Source organism: Alligator mississippiensis, chromosome 9, assembly GCF_030867095.1.
Source record: "Alligator mississippiensis isolate rAllMis1 chromosome 9, rAllMis1, whole genome shotgun sequence".
In the NCBI taxonomy this organism is placed as follows: Eukaryota; Metazoa; Chordata; order Crocodylia; family Alligatoridae; genus Alligator; species Alligator mississippiensis.
In genome coordinates this window covers 10089925-10113243 of record NC_081832.1, presented here as the reverse complement: position 1 = coordinate 10113243, position 23319 = coordinate 10089925, and the positions used below count along the sequence as shown (strand labels likewise).

General features: G+C 42.8%; 1 protein-coding gene and 1 long non-coding RNA gene across 2 annotated transcripts in view; one reads left to right on the top strand and one right to left on the bottom strand.

Annotated features, from left to right (window-relative positions):
* Positions 1 to 4371: 4371 nt before the first annotated feature.
* Positions 4372 to 12168, top strand: LOC109282456 (uncharacterized). The gene is made up of 3 exons (XR_002089440.2): positions 4372 to 4484; positions 5367 to 5480; positions 11519 to 12168. It is a non-coding gene; the product is annotated as an uncharacterized LOC109282456 (long non-coding RNA).
* The window catches only part of LOC102563473 (formin-H), a 57269-nt gene continuing 44178 nt past the window's right edge, over positions 10229 to 23319 (bottom strand). The window contains exons 10-17 of the mRNA XM_019484510.2: positions 23109 to 23199; positions 22515 to 22601; positions 19880 to 20032; positions 17969 to 18098; positions 17819 to 17851; positions 16321 to 16424; positions 15210 to 15293; positions 10229 to 10981 (exon numbers count right to left, since the gene is read on the bottom strand). Coding sequence (XP_019340055.2) covers positions 10877 to 10981; positions 15210 to 15293; positions 16321 to 16424; positions 17819 to 17851; positions 17969 to 18098; positions 19880 to 20032; positions 22515 to 22601; positions 23109 to 23199 — 787 coding nt within the window. The 3' untranslated portion in view covers positions 10229 to 10876. The remainder of the gene's footprint in view (positions 10982 to 15209; positions 15294 to 16320; positions 16425 to 17818; positions 17852 to 17968; positions 18099 to 19879; positions 20033 to 22514; positions 22602 to 23108; positions 23200 to 23319) is intronic.

Sequence of the window (23319 nt, the reverse complement as noted above, 5' to 3'; positions counted from 1 at the left end):
AAACACAGCTGATACTGTAGTTACTGCTAGAGGGCTAAGTAAGTAAAGACCACTCAAAACAGACACGAATTGAAGGAGCAGTTCGAAATTGTGAGCGTTTCTAAGGATATTGTGATATTGTTGCAATAAATAAGTGGGCCCAAGGTACTTGAGAGAGTTCTTTATTCAGTCCTGTAGCTCTAACTGCCTCTGCTTAACTCAACTCATGCTTCTGCAGTGGCCTTCCCCCCAGACATGGCGTGTACAGGAAGCTAACCTTTCCATAGGTATGCTTCCCAATCCCACAGAGATCTCAGACTCACACCCTAAGTCTATCAAAGTAAATGGAAAACTCCCTTTGACTTCAACTGGTCAAGGACTTCATTGAATGGGTGTTAGAAGCCAGGGTGCTCAGCAGACAGCTGCCTACAGCTAGTTAATAGGGAGAGAGCAGGAACAAGGGTATCTTGAATCCTGGATAATAGTATTGCCTGGCACCCCACAGTACCCTAAAAAGAAACTCAAGGCACCCCAGAGTGCTGCAACACCCTGGTTGAGAATCACTGCCTTATATAATATCCTAATGATCAGAGCACTCACCCAGGATGAGGGGGACCCTTTTCTCATTATGCCTTTCACCTGATGGGATGCAAACCCACATCCTTCCATATTCCAAGTGAGTGGCCTAATCAATGGGATATATGTGTTCCTGGGGGTGGGGAAGGGGAGTCACTCCTTTCTCTTGAAGCTGTATCACTATGCATTAAAAAACAAAAACAATTATTGGGCCCTCAAGAGAGTGTACAAGAAGGAGCTTGGCCCTGCAACCTAATGGTTCAGGTACTCGAGCAGTGGGGGAAGAGGCCTGGGTGCTGCTCTGTGCTCCAAGGACTTTCCCCATATTTCATCCAATGAATATTTGATAATAAAATAAGAAAACAGAGACCAGAACCTGTATATCTTCCCTCCCACATATTTCCTAACCACTAGCAGGGGTTAGCAACATTTCCCAAACAGAGGACCAGAATGACCCAGCTGAGGACTAAGGAAAGTTGCCCCCAATGCTTCTTCCGGCTGTCCGGTTGCATGTAGCCCAGAGACCCACTCCACCAAAGCCCCTGGTGCCCAATTACAGTGTATCCCATGCAAAGCTGCTAAATGCCACTGAAGCCATTGCTCTGTAGGTAGATCCAAAACTATTTGAACCAGAATGCGCCCTTGGGGCATAAGTCCCCAATCCTTGTACTGGAAAATCCCATGCTTCCCAGCCAGAGAGGCAGAGATTGCTCAGACACATCACAACTCCCTTTTAAAGGGGTCCAATTCTCTCTCCACACGTGTACCATGTAGGCCTCAATTAGGTCCCTTTTGCAATGTTTTGAGGTGCCAGAAAAAAAGTGTCAATTAGCTTGGCACGCTGAAGACTCCATGTGGCTGTTTCATCAAAGACAATAAAAGCTGTACTCCACCATTGAAGACACCGTCATCACAGTCCTTTTTGTCCTTTGGTTGGACAAGTTCAGTAAATTTATAATCAAAAGGATTTTGTGTGCTTTTAATTTTCTTAATCAGCTTAATGCCTTACAATAAAGTGAGACATCAGATTGTTTTGCATGGCAGGGCTCCAAATTAAAAAGTTCAGTTTAAACACTTATGACAGAGACTCGGGACGTTATCTGGGAATTATTTACTGGATGAGAGAAGGTCTTATTTTGAAATAATCAAAAGATATTTCTATTTTAAATCATTTATTCCTTCTTTGTTTTCTCTGAACCGCGGTCTGAATCTCTTTCTATTGGCTACAGAGAAAGTTTTGCCAGAATTAGTACTACAATATTCGGTGTTAAAGTTTTGTTTGGTTTCATTTTATATTTAGTGAATGCTCCCGGCATGCGACACCATTACTGCAAACATGATCAGCAAAAACAAGCATCAAGGGGACATTATGTAATCAGGTCTGGAAATCTAGACTACTGGCTTCTAGTCCTGGCATGGCTACCTGCTAGATATGTATCCCAGTGCGAGTCACTTTGTCCCATATCCTTATGGAACTGCACACAGGCACCATTCCCAAGAGGCACGTACAGACTAGGGCTGTGCGAAGCTTCAGTCCCTGATTAGATTTGGTGGCGATTCAGCCCATTTCAGTGGCTGAATCTCCAAATCTGAATTGAATCAGAGGACACTTTAATCTCTCTGAATTGAATCAGAACCCTCCAAATCAACTCAGAGAGATTTGGAAAGATTTGGCCATTTGGACATAGACACAGCTTTAAATGCTTTTTCTACATACCTCTAGGTAGCAGGTGGCTCGTGAATGCTGTGATGCTGGGGCGCATGGAGCGTCCCACAGGAGCCCGGGGGTCCCCAGTGAGCTCAGCAGCAGACCTGGAGGAGGACCAAAAGTGCTTCCAGTCCACTTCTGGGTCCACCGGGGAGTGTGTTGGGCCCCCCCTGTGCCTCCCCTGCTCGGTGACTAGTGCTTCCTGGATCTGGAGGGGCACCCAGGGTCCCCCCCGTGGCTAATCGCTGAGCCAGAGAGGGCATGGGGAGGCCTCCCAGCGCACTCCCTGGTGGACCCAGAAGTGGACCAGAAGTACTTCTGGGTTCACTGCCGAGCACATGGAGGGCCCCCCCAACACTCCTCTGGGATGCTCCATGCGCCCCAGCATTGCAGCGATCACAAGCCGTGCTGTTACCTCAAGGTATGTAGAAAAAAACATTTAAAGATGTGTCTATGTCCAAATCGCTGATTCTCTGAATCAGTATCAAATCTTCTGATTAGGATTCGGCCACATTGAATCAGGCCAGTAATAATCTGAATCAATGAATTGAATAACTGCTGCTGATTCGAACCAAATCTGAATCCAAATCAAATAGGGCCCGCTTCACACACCCCTAGTATAGACTTAGAATTATGCACATTAATCTCAGGATTTCAACTGGCCCATTTGTAATAAGAACATAAGGCAACATTTCCCTACCTCACAGGAGTTTCCTGAAGCTTAATTGTTGCTGATTGTCCTTGACTGAAATATACTTTATGGGTGAAATTTACCTTCTGGCAGGCAGCGAGCCAGCCCAAAGCTGACTCATCATTTAAGCTCTCTGCAGAAATAGGTTCATCCTGCAATGGTAGAGTACTAACAGCAAACAGCAGTGGAAGTATCTGAGGACAGAATATAACTATTTGCAATGTCATTCCAAACATTTCATTCTTTTTTTAAATTGTATTTTGCATCAAAAAGAATTACACTGAGGTTACAAAAGCATATTTACTTGTGCCAGATGCACTAATACTGTTGCTTTTAAACTACAACACTTGGGTTTAGTGCTACAAAATCTTACTCCCACAAGCAGTCCATTATGCAGGTAAGTGAAAGCTAATTCCATGAAATCGTGAAGGGCTTTCCAGGAGGAAGTTCCCTGTTGTTGGCTAGAGGCTTCTGGAACAAAATGGGTGGTTCAGTTTTATATTATTGTGGCTAGATTCTAATTAATACCATCTGATGGTCAAGAGATACCTACATCAAGCAGACCACGGGCCACTGCCAATATAAAGATGGCTGCCCAAGACCACTAGTCAGTAGCAAAATTGAGGGGGTGGACTAATCCACCTCCCCATGCTTTTAACTGACAAAGACTTTTGATACCTTTGACTATTCCCTACACTAATCAAGCTAAAACCATTATCTCAGAACATCTTGTGACTTTATAGCTCTGTGGTTACCATGCATGGGACGGGGTCTTACCTCTGTTCCTATCATACCACAACAGTGGAACTTTTTAACCCTGCTATGGCCTGGGCTAACATAGGCTGCATATCTAACAGCATATACTAAATGGCATTCTCTTTTACCAACTATGTGCCCATGAAGCTACCGTATGTGGGGTCCTATATTCCCTTCCAACTGTATAAAGCCATGTAAATAATGTGATTTATAACCTGGTTTGGCAGGATTCAATAAACATTGATTTCACCTGACAGTCACAGACTGAAAGAAAAATATTTCCATTGATGATCTTTGAAATTTATAGAAAGGGGACGTAAAAAAAAAAAAAAATCCAAGATGGGGGTAAGGAAATCTGGAGCAGGGGGTGTCACACATACACGAGTGCACACGCACAACAAGTAGCCACTGCAGGTGGAGTCAGGGAGCCCTGGCTGTGCTGCCTGTGCACCCATGGCAGCGGCTCACGGATCAGGCACCAAATTCCTGATGAGCCCGGCCTGGCCCCTGAGTGGTTGGGGAAGGAGCCAAACGCCCAGCAAGCCCAGCCCAGCCCAGCCCCCATGTGATCAGGTATGGTATGAATCTATTGTATGTGTGGCAGTGCACTGTGTGTGCCTGCCACTTTAAGGGCCTGGAGCTGGCAGCCTCCAGGTGCCTGATTAGGGCAGCCATTTTAGAGAGAAGGGCTGCCTTTATAAGCAGGGCAGTTTGGCTGCAGGAGGCCAGGCAGCAACATTGTCTGGCTGTAGGGCTGCTATGAAGGACCCGGAGGTAAGGGGGAGCTGCAAGGGGTTGGCAAGGAGGGTCCTGGTCCTGGTCCTGGTCCTGGTCCTGGTCCTGGTCCTGGTCCTGGTCCTGGTCCTGGTCCTGGTCCTGGTCCTGGTCCTGGTCCTGGTCCTGACACTGCACTCTGCCGGGAGTGGGTGGTCTGGTGGGGCTCTCAGTGGTGCGGGAGCCCCCAGGAAATGCCAGGCCAGTTACCACCCTGGTGGAAGGCGGGTTGGGGTGCCTTAACCCCTAGCCCCCACCACCGGGTGGGTAACCCCATGAGATGTTGTGAGAGGCCCAGAGGGTGGACCCTGAGAGAGAGGGGCTAGAGACCCGGCCCGAATGAGATAGTACCCTTGACTGGCCCATGCTGGGGCCAGGACCAGGATGGTCAAAAGGGCCAGGGGCCCACTGCGAGGGACACCCAAGAGCCAGGGGCCTGGGGTCCCGACTGGCCTGGAGGTGGGCCAGGGCCAGTTAGCCGAAGGTCCCGGGGGGACCACACCCGAGAGGGGAAAATGGCTTCGGGGGGGCTAGTAGCCTGGATGAAGGCGGAGAGGCTGCCTGATCAGGAGGGATCATAGGGGGGTCCTGTTTGGAAGATTCTGGGGCCCAGCATGGGGGCTGGAAGAGATGAACACCTAGATGCCATCTGCAAGGCTTGGGCTGCGGTATTAGGGGAGGTCGGAGCCGCAGAGCGCACCCCCCTGGCATCAGAGCATTACAATGGGTAGCCTCCCGCTTAATTGACATCATCTGATTGAATCCATTATCATCAAAGGCATGGCGGGCGAGATAGGCGGGCGATTGCCCACAAGACAGGGGGTGGGCCATGGAGATTAGCCCTGAGGAGGCTCCTTGTCACAGTATGTATTCTTCTCTTAGGTGTTTAATTTGCTTGTGGTGTTGCAGAGGCATCATGAGCAGTGACTTCTTGACTACAGGCGTGAGCATTTTCTAGAACTGCTCTAGCTTTTGTTGCTCTACTGCAAATGCCTGGTAAGTTATCGTTAACATATCCTTTTTTTTTTTTTTTTTTTTTAATTCTCTTTGCCTAATACCATTTCTCTTTTGCTACAGTTTGCATTTACATTTGAAAAGTAGTAAATCAGACTAAAAGCTAGTGCACATTTGTGACTTAAGATTGTATGCACAGAACATATTTTTATTTGCTCTATATTAGCAAGGTGCAAAATTCTAGTTTATTAGCAAAAAAGCAGCCTGCACTTCCTGTTGTTAATAGGTTTGCATAAGAAGCATGAAAGCAGGGAGGTAAATAGTAAATGCTCCTCTTCTGTCCTAAGGATGAGGTGTTCAGCCACTGAAAAGTTTTAAGTTGTCCTCTGAGGTTACACATACTCTGCTTTCTGCATCTACTTTTAGTTGGGGGGGGAACTCTGAAAAGTTTCCTGTTAGCCCTTTTCTGCCTCCTAGGGGGAAAAATAGTTGTATGTCAAACTATAAATTGCTGGGAAGCCCTTGCTGAGTGCTGGTATACATACAATGTAGGTCCCTTGGGGACTTTAAGTCAACTCAATGACCTATAGCTGCATGCACTGCATTTCTTTAAATATTTTTCAGGGCTTCTACAACTACACTGGCAGATGATGTAGAGTTAGGGTTTGTGCATTGGCTCACTATTTATAGGGAGTGTGGGGAAGGGAGCGGGGAAAGTGTCTCTCTGCCAGTCTATTTTGCTGAGGCTTCTGGACGATCAACCAGAACTGACGTAAAAGTTAGGCTCTCCTGTTCCGATTAAAGTATTTCACTTAATAACAGTGGCACTCACATTGTTGGCAAAAGGTTTAATGTTTGCGCTGCAGAAAACACCTTTTGAATGAGGTTACGAGGGACAGAAGCCAACATAGAAGCCTTAATCCTGAACCACGGAAGTCTATGAGAATTTTGCGCTGACAGCAGTAGCCCACTGAGACCGTGAGCAGCACTTTCAAGTTTTCATATTTCAAAATCTGTCAAGTTTAACCTCCATTTCTTATAAGTCAACACATAGCCCAAACATAGAAGATACCAAAAGTGACATATAGATTGGTACTTACATATCTACTGATTAGATAAGTCCCCACCAATGGTACATTCACCTGGAGTCTTTACTTTCATGAACAGGGGTTTGCAAAATCAGTCTCTTTGACTCTTCTGAAAGACTACTGCAATACTAAATTCCAGTCCAAAATGGCCAGGAATATTGGTCCATGAATAATATGACACCAGACATCAGAAAGGATTACAAAGGTTTGGAAGTAGTCATTATTTTTCTTTGCAAATTAATCGTATTAAAGCATTGCATTACCTTGACTCTAAAAGGCTTTTAAAAAACCCTTCTCAGATACAAGGTCAACTGAGAAAAGTGGAGAGAAAAAAGGGGTTTCTGAGCTTAAAAAAGGGATGTCTCTGAAACTCGTGGGTTCTGATGAAATGGCTTGTTCGAGAAAATTGAAACATGCTTTTCATGGTAAGCTCCACTCAACAGGAAAGCTTCATTCCCTCTAAAGGGGTTAGACTGCCTTGCCAAGGAGGTACTCAGATATTAATATTTTTTAATTAATGCTCTAGGATATTCACACAGACACAGATATTGACTACAATGTGTGAATATTTTTAATTGGAGGAGACTATGCCAACTGAGGCACAAAACTAGTAAAATCTGTTCGAAATAATAAAGAAAAAGGCTAGAGAGGAAAAAAAGCCCCAAAAAGAAAACTACTTAGTTAAAAGAGACCTCCCAGGGCTCTGGAATGAACGTAAAGGTAGAAAAACATGAAGATTATCATGACCATCACGGATGCTGTTCAGGGACACAGGGATCTTGATGCCTTGGAAATAGCAGTTGTATTCAAGACTATTTTGCATGATTCACATATAAATGAAGGTGATTCAGATTTGGGGAATGTAATGATCCACAGCAAATCATACGCCTGTTTAAAAACTGCATATTGCTATTTATGATGTAGGTAGGCAATGGAGATGTAGAAAAATTAAAGGCTTTTTTCTTACGTCTAGAAAACAGTGACTTAGCCCCAGTTGACCAAAACACTTAAACACATGCTTAGTTCCTACCCACTTCAACATAAACAATTTCCCTAGGAAAATGAAGACCAAAGGTTTCTGGTAGATTTTCCCCCTGGGGCTATTTTCCCTCTTCCGTTTCTTGTTACTTGATTTTAAATTTCATTTTAGGATTTTGTTATTTTATTTTTCCCCTTCCCTCTCTCAGGCCCCCAGTCCTGCAAACACTAACGTGTGTTCTTAACTTTAAGTATGAGTAGTCCCAAGCAATGGGATGTCAAAGAGAAAAAGTGATGTGCCCAAAGCTAAGCAGGTGTCTAAGTACTTGCAAGTTGTAAGTCCTAGATCCACAAAAGGGCTTTTGGTGCCATTGCTCAGCACTGCAGCCCCTAACTTCTGGGTTCTCTGCCCTTAGTGGAATTCACGGTCTGGATTCGGGCACCTCTGCTACCTCTACAAAGCAGCGGGTGACGTGATCCTCAGAATGATTGCCCTGAGCTAGATCATTAGCAATGCCAAGGAGAGAGGTACTGCTTAAATTTAAAGCACTGCCTCTTGGAGAGCTAGGCACTAGGGGTGTGCAAAGTGGGCCCTATTCAATTTGGATTCGGATTCAGCCCAAATTGGGGACAGCTATTCGATTTGTTGATTTGGATCACTATCCCCAATTTGATTTGGCCGAATCTGAATCTGAAGATTCGATGCCGATTCACAGAATCAGCAATTCAGCCATAGACACAGCTTTAAATGTTCTTTCTACATACCTCAAGGTACCAGCGCGGCTTGTGAACTCTGCGATGCTGGGGTGGATGGAGCATCCCACAAGAGTGCAGGCAGACCACCCCCCATGCTCAGCAGTGAACCCGGAAGCAGACCAGGAGTACTTCCAGTCCACTTCTGGGTCCACCAGGGAGCGTGCCAGGGGGCCCCCCCATTCCCCTCTGGCTCAGCAATTGGCCGTGGGGGGATACTAGGTGCCCTCCCAGACCCAGGAGGCACCAGTTGCTGATCCAGGAGGGCCCAGTGGGCTCTCCAATGGACCCAGAAGTGGACCGGAAGTGCTTCTGGTCCACTGCCCGGTTTGCTACCGACCACGCTGGGGAGTCCCCCATGCTTCTGTGGGATGCTCCATCCACCCAGCATCACAGCATTCACGGGCCGCCTGGTACCTAGAGGCATGTAGAAAAAACATTTAAAGCTGTGTCTATGCCTGAATTGCCAAATCTTTCCAATTCGATCCAAAGAGATTAAAGGGTCCTCTGATTCGATTCAGATTTAGAGATTTGGCCACCAAATCGGGCCAAATCTTCACTGAATCGAATCAGCAACCAAAGCTTTGCACAGCCCTACTAGGCACTTAAGTCCACTTGGGATTCACAACTATGAATCCCCTGCTAGAGTCAGAGATCCAAGCCAGCCATTTCTCATCAAACATGGGAGCCACTGTACCTCCCTTTTGTCCAATAGCTCAGTATTCAACCCTCCTATCAAGCTGTGCCACTCTACACAAGGTAATTAAATATTCATTGGGATAGAGAACGATTTTTATGGCTGAGTGATTCGGGCAGAGATCTGGGCCTTATTACGTGCCCCTAAATGTATTTTGGACTAGAACTCACAAATTTATCTCTCCCGAGTGAGCAACATCATAACTAGGCAACAAAGTTGCACTCACTGACTTCCCTTCTTGCCTGATGAAGAGTCTTTTATTCTAAGCACAATAGTAGAGTTTCAACAGGAAGGGCCCAAATATTCCATGCCTCTAAACTTTGGGGTCTGAAAACCCAAAGGGTAGAAAATGCAGGTTCAAATCCCCTTTGGGCAGAAGAGGGCTTGGATCCAGATCTCAGATGGGTGTGCCAACCATGAGGCTATGGGGGAAAGGGGGCAGCCCTACCTCTTCCTTGTGGTGGGTTCTCTGTGGGGGCTGATTCAGTAGAGGTGCTCTGAGAACGGATGCTGGACCTGGCTATAGCTGGTTAAGGTGGATGATCCTAAGGATCTCAACAGGATTTAGGCACAGGTTAAGTGCTTAGCTGCTCAGCATTGTCAAAACTTGGGAACTTTTCCATAAGTTCGGGGACAAACATTTAGCCACCGCTGGTATAGAAATAAATGCCTATGGACTTTAAAACGTGGCTGAGCACAGGTTCTGGGGAGCTGAGTTTGACACAGGCAACTCCAATAACAGTTTGGCTACATTTATGCATCTGTGCCCTTTTGCAGATCTAGCCCTCAGTGCCTTAGATGCTGAAGGTGAGGGAAGCACTAAACATTTCACTGAGGGTGTGTGGCACCTACAGGATTGGACTCTTCAACCTAAAATAAGATAGGTAGCACAATCCTTCTCACTCAACATCACGTTCAACACCAACAGAGAAAACAGTTAATCTATTCTGGCCTTGTAGTACCATTTTCTGTTTTCAAGGTTAGAGTATGAAAGACAAGGGTTTTTTTACCCCACAGGCTTTCACTCCCTTTATTTTGTTGAGCTTCTTCTAATTATTCAAAATAAAACCCATAGGAAAGCCACAAATGCACCCAAAGTATCTTTCCTTTTGAAATCATGGGCGGTCATCTTAAGAAGCCATCACTTAGACACTTCCTGACAAGTTTTCACTGTACTTTTGTAATGCTATGTCTTTCTTGTCAGTGCAATTCAAATCTCAGATCGTGATGGACTTCAATAGCACATTACCTGAATCTACAACATTAGCCATGGAAAAAAGCACTCTTTATTGTACTACTATAGAGAAAAATTATTAAAAAAACTAGGCAGCCTTATTCTTTTTCCATTAATCATTATTAGTTGCAACACTTTAATAAATGCAGATGAGCACAAATTGTTGCTAAGCATTTTTCTCAGTGAGTAAATAGTCCACACTTCATTACAAACCAGATCATGCATTATTTAGTAAAATTACAGTAAAAAAAGAGCAACAAATTAAACCATCACATAGAAATGTATTCCTTGGGAGGGATGCTTAAAATTCATTCAGAACACTGGATAGCAAAGAAATGTAGTCAAAAGAGAATTTACAGAAATGTTGAGATGCTCTCCCAAGCACCTTAGTATACAAAAACATGTATTTCTACAAAAACATATATTGATATGAAATGTAGAAACAATCTGGAATATGCACATAGGGGATACAGGATCTTAAGGGTCAAATTTTAAAACATTAGAAGTGAAAATGCATAGAATCAGCTTTAACCAAATCCACACAGGAAAATGTTGTCCCAGTGCAGAAGGCCAGCGTATGCCTGGGTGGTATTTAAGCATCACTAAGGTCCATAAGGCAATAAGTTTCCATGGCGCAAAATTTAAGAAAAAGTGTTTGGTTTTTTTCCTTAAAATTGTTGTGCCGACTTTATGACATATGGTGTGCAGAGGCCTTCTTAAATTCACCAATAAAGAAAGATATCCAGCCAAATAGTTCTTGACAGTCTTGTTCTTGTGGCTCGGCAAATTTTACCTGCAAATTTGAAAGAAAATACACTAAATTGTTAGCAATATCAAAAAGTAAGATAACCCACAAAGGGTGTGGGAGGGAGGAGAAGAGGGTGGAGGTAGAGAAGGAGTGAGAGAGAGAGAAATTAAATATGCATTCAGTATTACCACTTACACTACACCAACAATAGGAAAATGGCTCCAGTGCAATTGCAGCCATCTTCTGTAGGCTAGTAGGCACCAGTCTCTCTCCCTCTCTATCTCTCTCTCTGCATAAGCCACAATGGGGAGACAGTCTGATCAGGAAGGCCAACCCGTACAAAACAACGAGTGGATGAGGCAAATGAGCCACATCCCCTAAGGTACTTCAGCAGTGTATCCAAATGAGAATCTTCCAGTTATTGACCCCAATATTTCAGCTTTCAGGTATTCAGGTTTTCAATCAAGTTTCAAAATTGTCTATGGAAAGCAGATGCTTGGAGGAGACTTCCTGTATACAAAAACCAATGTTTTCATTCAAAAGCCGTGTTGATGGAAATCTCTCTTCTTTTTTTTCTACCAGGCCTAAAGATAATCCACATCAGGTTCACTCTACTACAACTACTAAACAACAACTACTAAAGCAGAGAGAGATTATAAAGTCCAGTGCTCGGAAAGGGATTCCAGGCTCAGATCTTCTACAGCCACTTTCATACAAGTCCTCAAGCCTCAAGGCATAAGAAGTTTCTAAATCAGTTACTGGGATTTAATTAAAGAGGTTTTTCATCATTTTCAAGGGCAGCACCTTAATGTGACCAATAAGCTAAAGGATATATGGTGTTAGAATCAGCTCTCTAATTGACCAGGAAAAATCCAGACAACGTACTTAAAAAGCTTTAATAAGAAGTTTAAAAAGGCATTTTGTGATCTTACACGTCCTTATCTTGTCTGTAATTGAAAGCTACAAAGTAATTGAGGGCTACAGCTTTCCCAGGGCTGAATACTACTGTATTACAGACAGACAGAATGGATTATTTGAATTACTTGTACAAGTGATTAACAATTTCTTCTCTCTCTTTCTCGCTCTATTTTATCATCTCCCTCAAATCATAATCACCTGCACCACTTCCTACATACCACCATGCCTAGCACCTACAGAAATGGAAAACCAGCCACTCAAATATAATCCATATACAAATAAATGTAATATTATCCCTTAGTAGCTAATCAAAAGTTCTGACACTGCGTTCCTACTTGTACCTCCCTAGGTGCTAACAGCCCGGTCTTTGGACTATCTCACAACTTACCTAGGGTCAATGGTTACTCACTCAATGAATGAGGAAATTTCTAGAGCTTAAGACCTGCTCTGGGAAGGGCTATGCTACAGGGAGTGACCCCTAGTTTCTCATTTATCCAACAGAAATGCCACATGTTGAGGACATTATTGATTTCATAAGCAGAACATAATAAAAATAAGCCTATAGATTTTTATTTTATGGATAATAGTGTCTATTGGTACCTATAAGGTACTTTCAAGTCATGTATTCCCTGTAAATTAGGCAGGCGTATTGCTTACTACTGCTGTTCACTTGATAGTCTGGCATTTGTGCATATACTATTGCGCATTTACTTCTCTGTGTTCTCGTCACTGTCCTATAAATGTACATCCTGGATTAAGATGCTCTAGAAAGAAAGTTTTACTTTCCCAAACAGAAGGAAAAGAACAAACGCACATTTTTTAAAACAAAAAAATGATAAAACCTCAAACCAACAAGTCAACCTGGAGCCACTTTCAGTCCCCATGGAAGGGCCTGAGCCAGCTTTAAGTCTGTGGGTCTCTTACATGGGGGATGGAGGGGGACAAAGAGGTGGCTCACTGGAGTGTATGCAGGTCACATCCAGACTGGGGGTAGGAGAAGCAGGTTACAGACAGCAGTCCTTGAACCTGTCACTGCTTCTACACTACAGCTTGCCAAAGGATGACAATACAGGTTTGTGGCAACTTCTGAGGCTTAAGGTTTGGTCCCCCTCCAGCACAGCCAATGGAATGAAACGTTATCTTAAACTGTTCAGAAAAATGGAATTACTTGACAGATCTCTTTTGGGGCTGTAGCCTAAGATTTCTGATTCTGGCTGGGGCACATGGGAGAGGCAGGTTCAAACCCCCTCCCCTGCTCGATTCAAAGAGGCTTTAGTCCCAAATCACTCTGAACCAGACACAGGAGAGACCTGAATCTTGAGATTCTGGTATCTCCAGACATTTTGTAAAGAGATTCTGACCAGGTCTATTCAGGAGCAACTCGAGCCTAAATTATATGTTGAGGGTGAAGATTCGTCCCTACTTTTTCTATTTTGCTGCAGATGCCGGACTGACTCCTTGGGTATGCACAATAATTCAGATTTGCCTTGCTACACAATGCTGAGCATGCTCTCCTGTTTCTAAAAGGCTACAAGAGACACTGGGAGACCTTTGTACATTGTTATAATGTTGCATTAGTAAAACATTTTAATTAATATGTCCCTGGTCAAACATCACTTTAATCTTCTATTCCTACTCAGATCAGGTCCCTGGAGGTCTCTCCCAAGCTTCATAATGTTCTGCAACATTTTGCTGTACTGCAGGATGATACGGACTCTCAGTGTTAAGCATTTCTACGCACCTAGTTTAAAACCCAAAAAGATTTAGGGGTGTGACCAAGCGCCCTGAGCATGGGACCAGGAGAAGCCGGGATGTGTAAATCCCAAAATAATGCAAAACATGCCTTTGGCCACAGGTGATTCACCAAACCTAGCTCTTTTCTTAAAATCTCCTGGTGTTGATTAGACTATTCCACATGTCTTAATGAATGGTTGAAGTGCTGCTGTAGGACAGCCACTGGTCTTTTTACCACTGTTATTATCCTCTAACTGAATTTGGAACGAGCCAGTAATCTCGGTGGTAAAAATGTCAGTGTGTGACACCAGTCTTCTTGGTGTTGCTCTTAATCCCAGTGTCTTCCCAGTATTTGGGACCCAGCGGGGTTGTTTCTGCTAGGAGGAGGAACTGAAGGCAGAGTCATTCATTGTTATTCACTCCTCATTGTTTACAAAAAATAATTTCATATGTTCTGTTTCCCTGAACACAGGAGGAAACAACACGACACGTTGTCCTTGCTGAGACATTCAAGTCTGCTTTCTGATTATTTTTATGCCCAAATTGCTCTTCCCTCGCTCATTTTTCAGGGGCAACCTACCAGCTTGTCTCCTAGTTTTTCTGGGTCTGAGACAAACAGCTATAAACAAATCAATCCTCCACCCTGTGTTCAGTCCACATGGCCCAGCCTCTGCCCTGGCCTTGGATATGATCTCAGACCTTGGATGACAGCTTCTGTTTTTTCAGCTATCACTAAAGAAAGGTCATTTAATTGCCCTCTCCTTTAGCCTAACTGGAAGGTGGCTGTCACACTGGGCAGCTTCAACAAGGCTTGGCTATGGATCAACAGACATGCTTGCTGCACCAAATGCTGGGAATGTAACTATAAAAATGGAGCTGAACTGGAGACAGCACAATAGCAGATTTTTTTAATGCCATTATGAGCACAGCCTTAAACTTTCTCCTTTATTTCTGCTCCCCTCACCCCCACTACACTCATCCCTGTACTGCTGAGATAATAACTTGGTATACTTCGTATAGGTCCTATGAATCTTCACTAATTTTTGGAAAACTCTGAGGATGAAAAAATTCTTTATTCATGCTAAATATTTACTCATTATGAACTTTTAAACCCAACTGTTATAGCAGATAACACAACCTTAGTTGTTTACAACAACTTCCAGCTTTAACAATCCCAATAGCAGCAACTGATTTTTTTCATTTCTCTGAAGCAGCAAAATTGACTGACCCTATTATAGCAAGTTCCTCTTTTAATGAACTTTTCTTCCAGTCCCATGGGGATTTGTTATAATGAGGCTGTACTGTACTTTTAAAAGTACCGAGCGCTTTTATTTCTATTTGACATCAACGGGAGCTAGAGGCACACAGAACCTTTGAAAAATCAGACTCTAAACCGTCAGAGAAACTAGCCAAATATTAATTCAAGCCATTCTGCTACTGATCTATGCAAATGTCAGATGTGGAATTTCTTATCAGAGTTGCACATAAATTCCTCTATATACAAGGAGAAAACTCATATATAAGATGTGTGGGTTGAATTTACAGAAGACTGTATTTTTTAAAAGAAGCTATTTTTTTTTAATGTAGATTTCATTCAATTATGTTTTAACTTAGTATGTACCAATGTGTCACTATAAAGCTTCTTCATTTCATCACATCTTTTTGACAGCTGGAAAAGGTTTCCTTCATACTTCTGAATTAGATCCTGCAGTAAAAAAAAACACAAATCCACAATCTTGAGCTGACACAGGAATATAAACTTGAAGAAATACTCAACAGCAGTGAGGTAATTCATTGATAAAAAGAAAAGAAAACAGGTCAAATTTCCTAAATGCCATAAGGAATACGAGATGTACAAAATATAGGCATCCTGTCAAACTCCTGTATTTGAGCTCAATGACCTAATGCTGAATGAGAGAATCTCATAACTGGAGGCCTCTGGATTTGGCTCAATAATGTTATGTAAGTCCATTAAAAATTTACAGAATTAGAAAAGGAAAAAAAAAATGATAGAACCATGATTTTAGAGGATTTGTCATCTTGTGCTTAATCACCCACTCGTACAGAGGTGACACACTCTAACACATATAAATGCAGATGTTCGTGCATCATAAATGGACAAGTCACCAACGGGGAGGCAGAGTTTGCAAATAAGTCTTAAAAAAGCTACATGTTGAAGTGGGGGGAAGTTTCCCAACAGCTGTTCTCTTCTAATCAGTTTTATTAGAATGATGAAACATGATTAGAATCATTTAATATTGATCAAGGAAAGAAGGGGCTTCATCAGGAGACTACATCTGCCCTGTCTAAGGGAGAGCACTCTTTTGGGTTGCCCCTGGGGAAGGCAGGTGGAAATTAGTGACTTGGACAGTCAGCAGCCTCTCTACCAACCTTCCTGCTGTTTGGGGGCAGAGAAAGTGATGTCAGATTTATACCAGCTTCTTTAACGTACTGCTTTAGCAGAACCAGCATGTGACTTGTGGAGTTGAGAGGGTTTGCCCGCTCCCCATCCCTCCCAGTCTGCCTACACAGGAGGGGAAAGAAGAGACATGCAGCTACTTATAGCTACTTACAACATGGAGTAGTCATCAGAGAAAAGTTAAACTCACTTTGAACCTCCAGATGCCCTTGGGCTTCCCACCAGGCTCTGACTCAGCCCAGACCAAAAACGTCTTACATGTCTTACTCCTCATTTATTTGCAGTCCAAGGTGAGTTTTTGATAATGCATTACCTTTAGTTCTTTGCAGAACTGAGAGTCACGGGTTGTTGCCTTGATTGTCTTAGGTTTGATAAGCCTTCTGCACTGAATAACATTTTCCAACTCCTTTTTTAAAACTAACCACAAAATAGAAAAGAAATGAGACATTTCTTAAGTTTAAAAGACAGCCATGCCTCATGGAAAAATTAGGTATTCACAGGTCTGTATCGGGTTTATATACATGCTGCATCACTATACTTTTAATTAAAATCATGGGCCCATCCTGTGTCCTGAAATAGGCACAGCTCCTACATTAAAAAAAAAAAAGTCTGCAAATAGGTAGTGACCACATCATAGCAAAAGGAGCAGAAGGAAGATTGCATGGGCAACCATCCATCTGGTGTTTCCTAGCATTTGTGTATCTTGCTTTGCAACCTAAATAATGTTCTCTTCAGCTATGTTATTTTAAAAGAAAAAGGCAAAACCAAATTCTATTATGTGCACCAGTTACAGCCTCCTCCCTCACCACACAAGCTTGAGCCTGCAGTACCAACAGTACCAATGGGTACCACTCGAGTTACAAGCCCAACTCCATTAGCTGGCAGCAGGAGAAAGCTATTATCCCAGAAATGTAATGGAGTATTGCATTGAGGGGCTGGCCAGTCCAGCCCTCTTTCTCCCACCCTTTCTCAGGTCTTATCTTCCCTCTAGCCCAGTGGTTCTTAACTTCATTAGTTTCAAGGCACCCCTTGCTAGACTCAAGGCACCCCTGAAAAAAATGCCAGTTCTTTCTTAGCTTTCATGTACTTTTTGAGTCTGGAAAAATAATAGAGCAATTCTTCTGTTGCAAAGAACTCAGAAAGATCACAAGAAGTCAAAATGGTTTGGATGTTATGGATTCCTATCTGAAATCCTTGGGTTTGTCTTGTCAGTCATACTTATTACGCAGGTGTTTGCACACCTAACAGTGCTAACCCTGAGTGGCACCCATAAAAGCATCTCATGACGCTCTGGCTGAGAGCGCTGCTCTAGACCCTCCCCAATTCTATACTGCATTTGGCCTACCGCGGTTTGCTCCTTACCATGGTTTCAGTAGGGATACATTCCCATTTACTGAAGGATGCCAGCGTAACTCAAACAACTTCTTCAACTTCATTACTTAACCATACTAGGTTTTCCCTTGCCTCATTGAATGCCTCCTTGACTCAGTTATGGTAGTAATGTTGATAACACACCTGTATCACTTAACATCTTCAGTTTAAAGCAAACTTAATGGATTTCTCTATTTATCACGGCCAGTATTTTTTGATAGTTTATTTCTAAACCACCAGGACACCCTTATATATTTCTTTTTTAAAATTCCTCAGAGTGATGTGACAGGTTAAATATCACCATAGCAACACCTTACCTCAATATTTTTGAACCTTTCCCTCTCTTTACAAACTACAAAATGAGCGCAATGAAAACCTGTTCCAAATGACTGCACAACGCATGAAAGTCTTCTGTGAATTTAGAAACCATATTTACATACCATCAACTTCAGCACTGAGACCTTTGATGGAAGCTGGAAGGAAGAGAATCAGGAATGGGGAGAGAAAGACATTAAGAAATATCATTCACACTATGTGAGGGTGGGAGTTTCAGCAAAAGGGTTGGGTTGTTTTTTTTTTAATCTTCTTACCACCAGGCACAGCTTCAAATTCTGTCAACTCCTGAGGAAATTTAGCCAAATCAGGCTCATGTAAGAAGATCTGTTCCACAAGGGCATGAAGCAAGGTGATTGTCCTCTCCTTCCCCCGCAACAGAGATAACTACAAATAGAATACAGCAATAATTGACAGCCGAGGCTATTATACCTTTTTAAAAAATTGAAACAGCAGGGATGTTGAAAGCTCCTAGCTAAACTTGACAAGAATAGAAAACACAATAGAATTAAACGTCTTCTCAATCTGCCATTCCACATACAATTCCTGTTAAACTGAACTTTTCATTTTCTAGTATCCCCAAACCTTCCCTGATCCTTTGTAGCATCTCCTTTGCAGGCATTTCTTTTTTAAAAAACTTAAAGCATCTTAATTGATTGCAATTGATTTTGCACCTCCAAATATGCTGTTGCTTCCAGTGCCATTTAAAAAGGACTATGTGGTGTTCACGTAGATAGTACGGTCCCTTAATCGAATCTGGGAAGATGCTCTGTGGCAGAAAATGATTTTGTAGACATTTTTCATTATGATAGATGTGGTATTACAGCAGCTATAAAAAAAATTCAAACTGTGTCTCAGAATTGTCACTAGCATTATAAATCACTCACTCATATATTAAAGTCTCCAGGGGAAAAAGAAATCTTTAAAAATATAAGAAAAACCCCAAACACCTCTTCTATTTACAGACCAGCCATAATTTGATAATATTCTTAGAGGTTCAAGGCAGCGTAGATAATCTGTATTCATTTCTTAATTCTGGGATCAGGATATCATGCTCTGTTCTGCTGAGTGGAGGAGGGGAAAAATTGTGCTTAGTGCCAACATATTCTGATGGCAAATCTTGAGGAGACAGAGAAGGATGTTGCTTTGCAAATGATGGAAAATTCATTCTGGTTGCCATGTAAATGTTAAGTACAACTCTTTAAGAGCCAAGGGCTAATTCTGTTCCAGAGCAAGCATAAGACAGGGAGAGGAAAGATGCCTTTTCCTTATAGCATAAATATGGCTGCGGGAACTGGTTGCACTCCAGAATGGTCGGCAGGTTTGAATGGCCCTTTCTGGATGAATCAGCACGGCATAATCCTGTTACCCATCACCTTGGGTCTCCTGAGGAGCCAAGCCGGGGAGCAGATTGCTTATTCTGCAGTAGGTACCCCTAGTAAGTGCGCTTCTGAGACTACCAGGCACCATTGCTCACAAAGCGCATCACCCACCCAGCACAGCTTTAACCAACTGGAAGGACTTAACACGTTTGGTGCAGTTGCCAAGGCTCACTATTCCTTTTATCTTTGATCTATTACTTGTAAAACAGTGCCTTAAAATTATATAGCGCCATTTGCTTCCAAAGGACCTTAAAATTGCTTGAAGAATATTAAAACTGTACAGAGAAGCTGCTTCACCTACCGCTGAAATGCAGCCATTGGAATACTGCAGCTGTTTCACAGGGCTCAGCCCATGGCACAGGACAAGCTCTGCGGTACTTTATGGGACTGAAACTGCAGAAGGCAGCTTAAACAAGCTGCAATCTAGCTATGAGATGAATGCTGACAGTCCCCTCCTCCTAGCCATAGACTCTTTTCTATCACGGGGGTCTGTACTTCAGTTCTACATCTCCTCTAAAGGATGGCATCTTCCATGCCTCTAGCACGCTGCTTAAGCACTGTCATGTACTCTGGGGAAAGCCTCAGGTTAAAACACATTAACTAACATGATAATAAATATAATTCTGCCACTGCTACAACCAAGGGCAGATGGTCATAGCCACTAGCTAAGACATTTTTAAAAATGACTTATTGTCCAGGCAATGGGCAACACCCTGCATCCCATGATATCAGCTAGTGTGCATTGCAACACAATGTTTTCAATGCAAGGAAAAAGGATCAACTCACTTTGGTCAAAGATGACAATCGAAATCCCTTGGCCTTCTCTCTTCCAGCATTTTCATTTAAGTAGTTCCCAATGGCTAAGATGTACTCTAACACAGCGACAAAGCTCTGGCTGACTTGCAGCTGTTTGCATGCTCGGATCTTCTGGCTTATTAGCTGAAATACAGAAGCCTTGCTCAGCTGGAATGGTTACATTGAAGTCTTTACCCTCCTTTTAGAGCTCCAACTGTTTTACCCTCCTTGTCAGTTCTAACCATACTGCAGAAAACGGGTATTGCTTTACTTGTTGTAAACCAACTTTACATTAAATCTCTCTTAGAGGACAGGTCTGAGCTTTTCATCAAGACCCCATTAAAATTTCTCCACCAAGACAGAGGGAGCATTGGCCTCATGCTTCCAAGTCATCCCTGCCAAAGGGACTTGCATCTTGACTCTCAAATGTTTTTGAAGAACAAATAATTTGCAGTTGGAATTAACAGACTGCACAGTCATTAGAGACAGTAGACAGCCTGGGCCCAGCAAAGGTCTATATCCTTCATCCCCTCTGGCCCCTTTTTAACTATACCAACTGAGCTACATGTTTTCTTCCCAGGAAAAAAACAGAAAAGTAATATTTTCAAACAGTTGACTTGACAGTCAGTGTGAGTCTAGTGAAACTACCTCCCTTGTAGGATTCAAGTTACAAGTGAAGTCTGCTTAAATCAGGAAAACAAGCAAGCAAATAATCTAGCTCAGGGCCTTTCTTGCACATGCCACCAGCATAGCTTAACATAGGGAAAGGGTTTAACATAGGGAAAGTGAAACGTGGGAAACAGGAAAGCCCTTTAAAAATTACTGGCAGCACATCAGAGAGGTCCACAGGCTCCTGGAAGAAAATAAATGAATGATACACTTGTACATCAGGTAAAATAATTCTAAACAATATGCATAGATGTTATTTGGCCCAAGTACTAAGATATCTTGGGAGATAATGTTCTACACAATGAATAACAAAGACCCTTGATTTTATTGTAAAGCAAAGCAATCATTATTTCTTTGTCCTCGCATAGGCACAATTATGTGGTGTCAGTGTGGAATAGAAAGCATGTTAACAGTGAGATATACAGAGTCAGAAATGTGTTCACTGCCCTCTGTCTGTTCCTCTTTTGCCCTCTGTTCACTGTTCAGATGGCTTCAATTAGAGCTGACCAGGAAACAATGACAATGGGTCACTGCAACTCTCAAAATGTGTTTTTTCTTCCAGCCAGAATGAAAATGCAACCTTTTGATCATTCTCACAACAGCAGGATTATATAAAAAAATATCTGCTTTGGGATCAAAACACGAGAGCAGCCTGGTGCTTGGGTCACTGGCTATGAATTTGCAACATCTACACTCAAACCTCTACTCAGCCTGACTAAGAGCAAAGCTTTTCATTCCAGGTCATTCAGAGTTTTGGTCTCCCTCCACCCAGGCCAGAGTCCTAACCCTAAAAGTAGAGACTCTCTGCCCTTGTGCTGAAATCAATACATCTAAATGAAATGTTTTGGTCTACATAAAAGTGTTCCAATCAGTTCTAGATGCAAGATTATTCCTGAAGCTAAGGCACTCAAAATGCACAAACAAAAGATAATAGGGAGGTGTGTAGGCAGAAGGCCACTCAGCTTGACTACTTTTGCTCCAGCTGGGCAATGGGAGGAAAAGACCCTGAGACAAAGGAAGACTCCAGCCTCAGAATCTGAATTCCCCTTCTCCCTCCCTTCTGGCATGTCCATCTGAATGCCCTTCCCTCCCTACTGGTAAGACAAAGAGGGCAATTTTAAAACATGCTATCCAAGTTCATTATAATATCCCCCAAAACACTGCAAAGTTACTCTTATGAGCTGTTCTATTTTGGACCATTGCTGCAGAACAGGGGTGCTCAACCCCTGGCTTGTGGGCCAGATCTGGCCTGCGGGGCACAAACACTTGGTAAGAGGGGAGCAGTGGCAGCATCAATGACCCCTTTCCTACTGTGAAATTTCCAGACCTGAGGGGAGCCCCATAGGCTGGATAACATAGCCCTGCACACACAGCTAGATCTTGACATGTGGGGCCTGACCCTGTATGGGATCCAGCCTACGAACTGGCCCCACACCACTTATCCATCCCACAGGACCAAAAGGTTGGATGCCACTGCTGTATGCCAGACAATGCAAACCAAATATCAGATAGGATGCTTGGTTTGAGCTTTGTCTCATGTGATCCTGAGGTCCTGCTCTCTGCAGGTAGCATTTGGTGTTAATAAATCACGACAAATTTAGGCTTACCCAAGAGTATGTTGTACATACTAGCAGGTGGTTCATATTGCACATCAAATCTACCCCATCTCTAATTCAGTTTCATACCAGTTACAACTCCCTTGGCTCTAAAAGCCATCAGTCATAGAGATCAAAAACCTTTTTGAATAATGCAGCCAAATTACATCTTCTACATCAGGCTCCCGGCATTATTGCAATATGAACTGTCAACATTACAGCTGGAGATCTGTTCTCTCATGGAAAACAATCTCACCTCCTAAACACAGACTTCATATTCGCATTGAGGACACTCGATGCTCCATATTTTAACATCTAAATGGTGATTTTTAGTCACAGACAAGAAAGTAAGGTTCACTTACAGGGTCCAGATCGGCCATACACACTGGAAGTTCTCGGATTGTAAGCAAGAGGTCCAACCTTTGGCCTAAATATGGAATTCGACACATCTGTATAGGGTAGAATGGAAACGGAATCAATGGTGAGATAACAGGCCAGCATAGATCGTATTCAAATGTAACGCCAATCTACCTAGAGACATAGACTTTAAAAATGCTGTTCTCAATTAACGTAAGGCCTTAAAATTTAAGGTATGTTATTGCATGTATAAAATGCATGTGCCAGATGAATGTACAATCTGCACAAATTAGGAAAAGAATCACATGTTTGGCAACAATAAAATTAAAGCCAATGAAACTGCTTTTTTAGAAAATAAAAGAGCCACAGCAAGTAAATCCTATTTTTGGAGAGTGGAGGTGGAGGGAGTGTGAAAGTCATGATAGAGTTTCATAATATTTGCTCTATTTCTATTTACCCCGTCTCTTCTCCCTCCCAAGTGCCTTCTCGTACCCAGAGTCAGGCTGAAATTCAGTGTTAAATTACTATAAAAGAAGAGTAGTTCTAGCATTTTACCCCATCCTGAAAGAGAGAATTCCAGAAACATCACTTTTCTTTACCTCTAACATAAACTGATCAACCACATGGAGCTCTGAAGGAGATCCTTTGAAGGACTGATACATCTCCATGTCTTTTGAAGTAGGCAGATATCTGCAAAACAAAGACTGGAAACTAGTAGAAGTCCTCTTTCATTAGATTGTTTGTCCATTCTACACAATGTGACCTTGGTATTAAGTATTTTATTCTACATAGAGAGTTCTAACAGTGGAA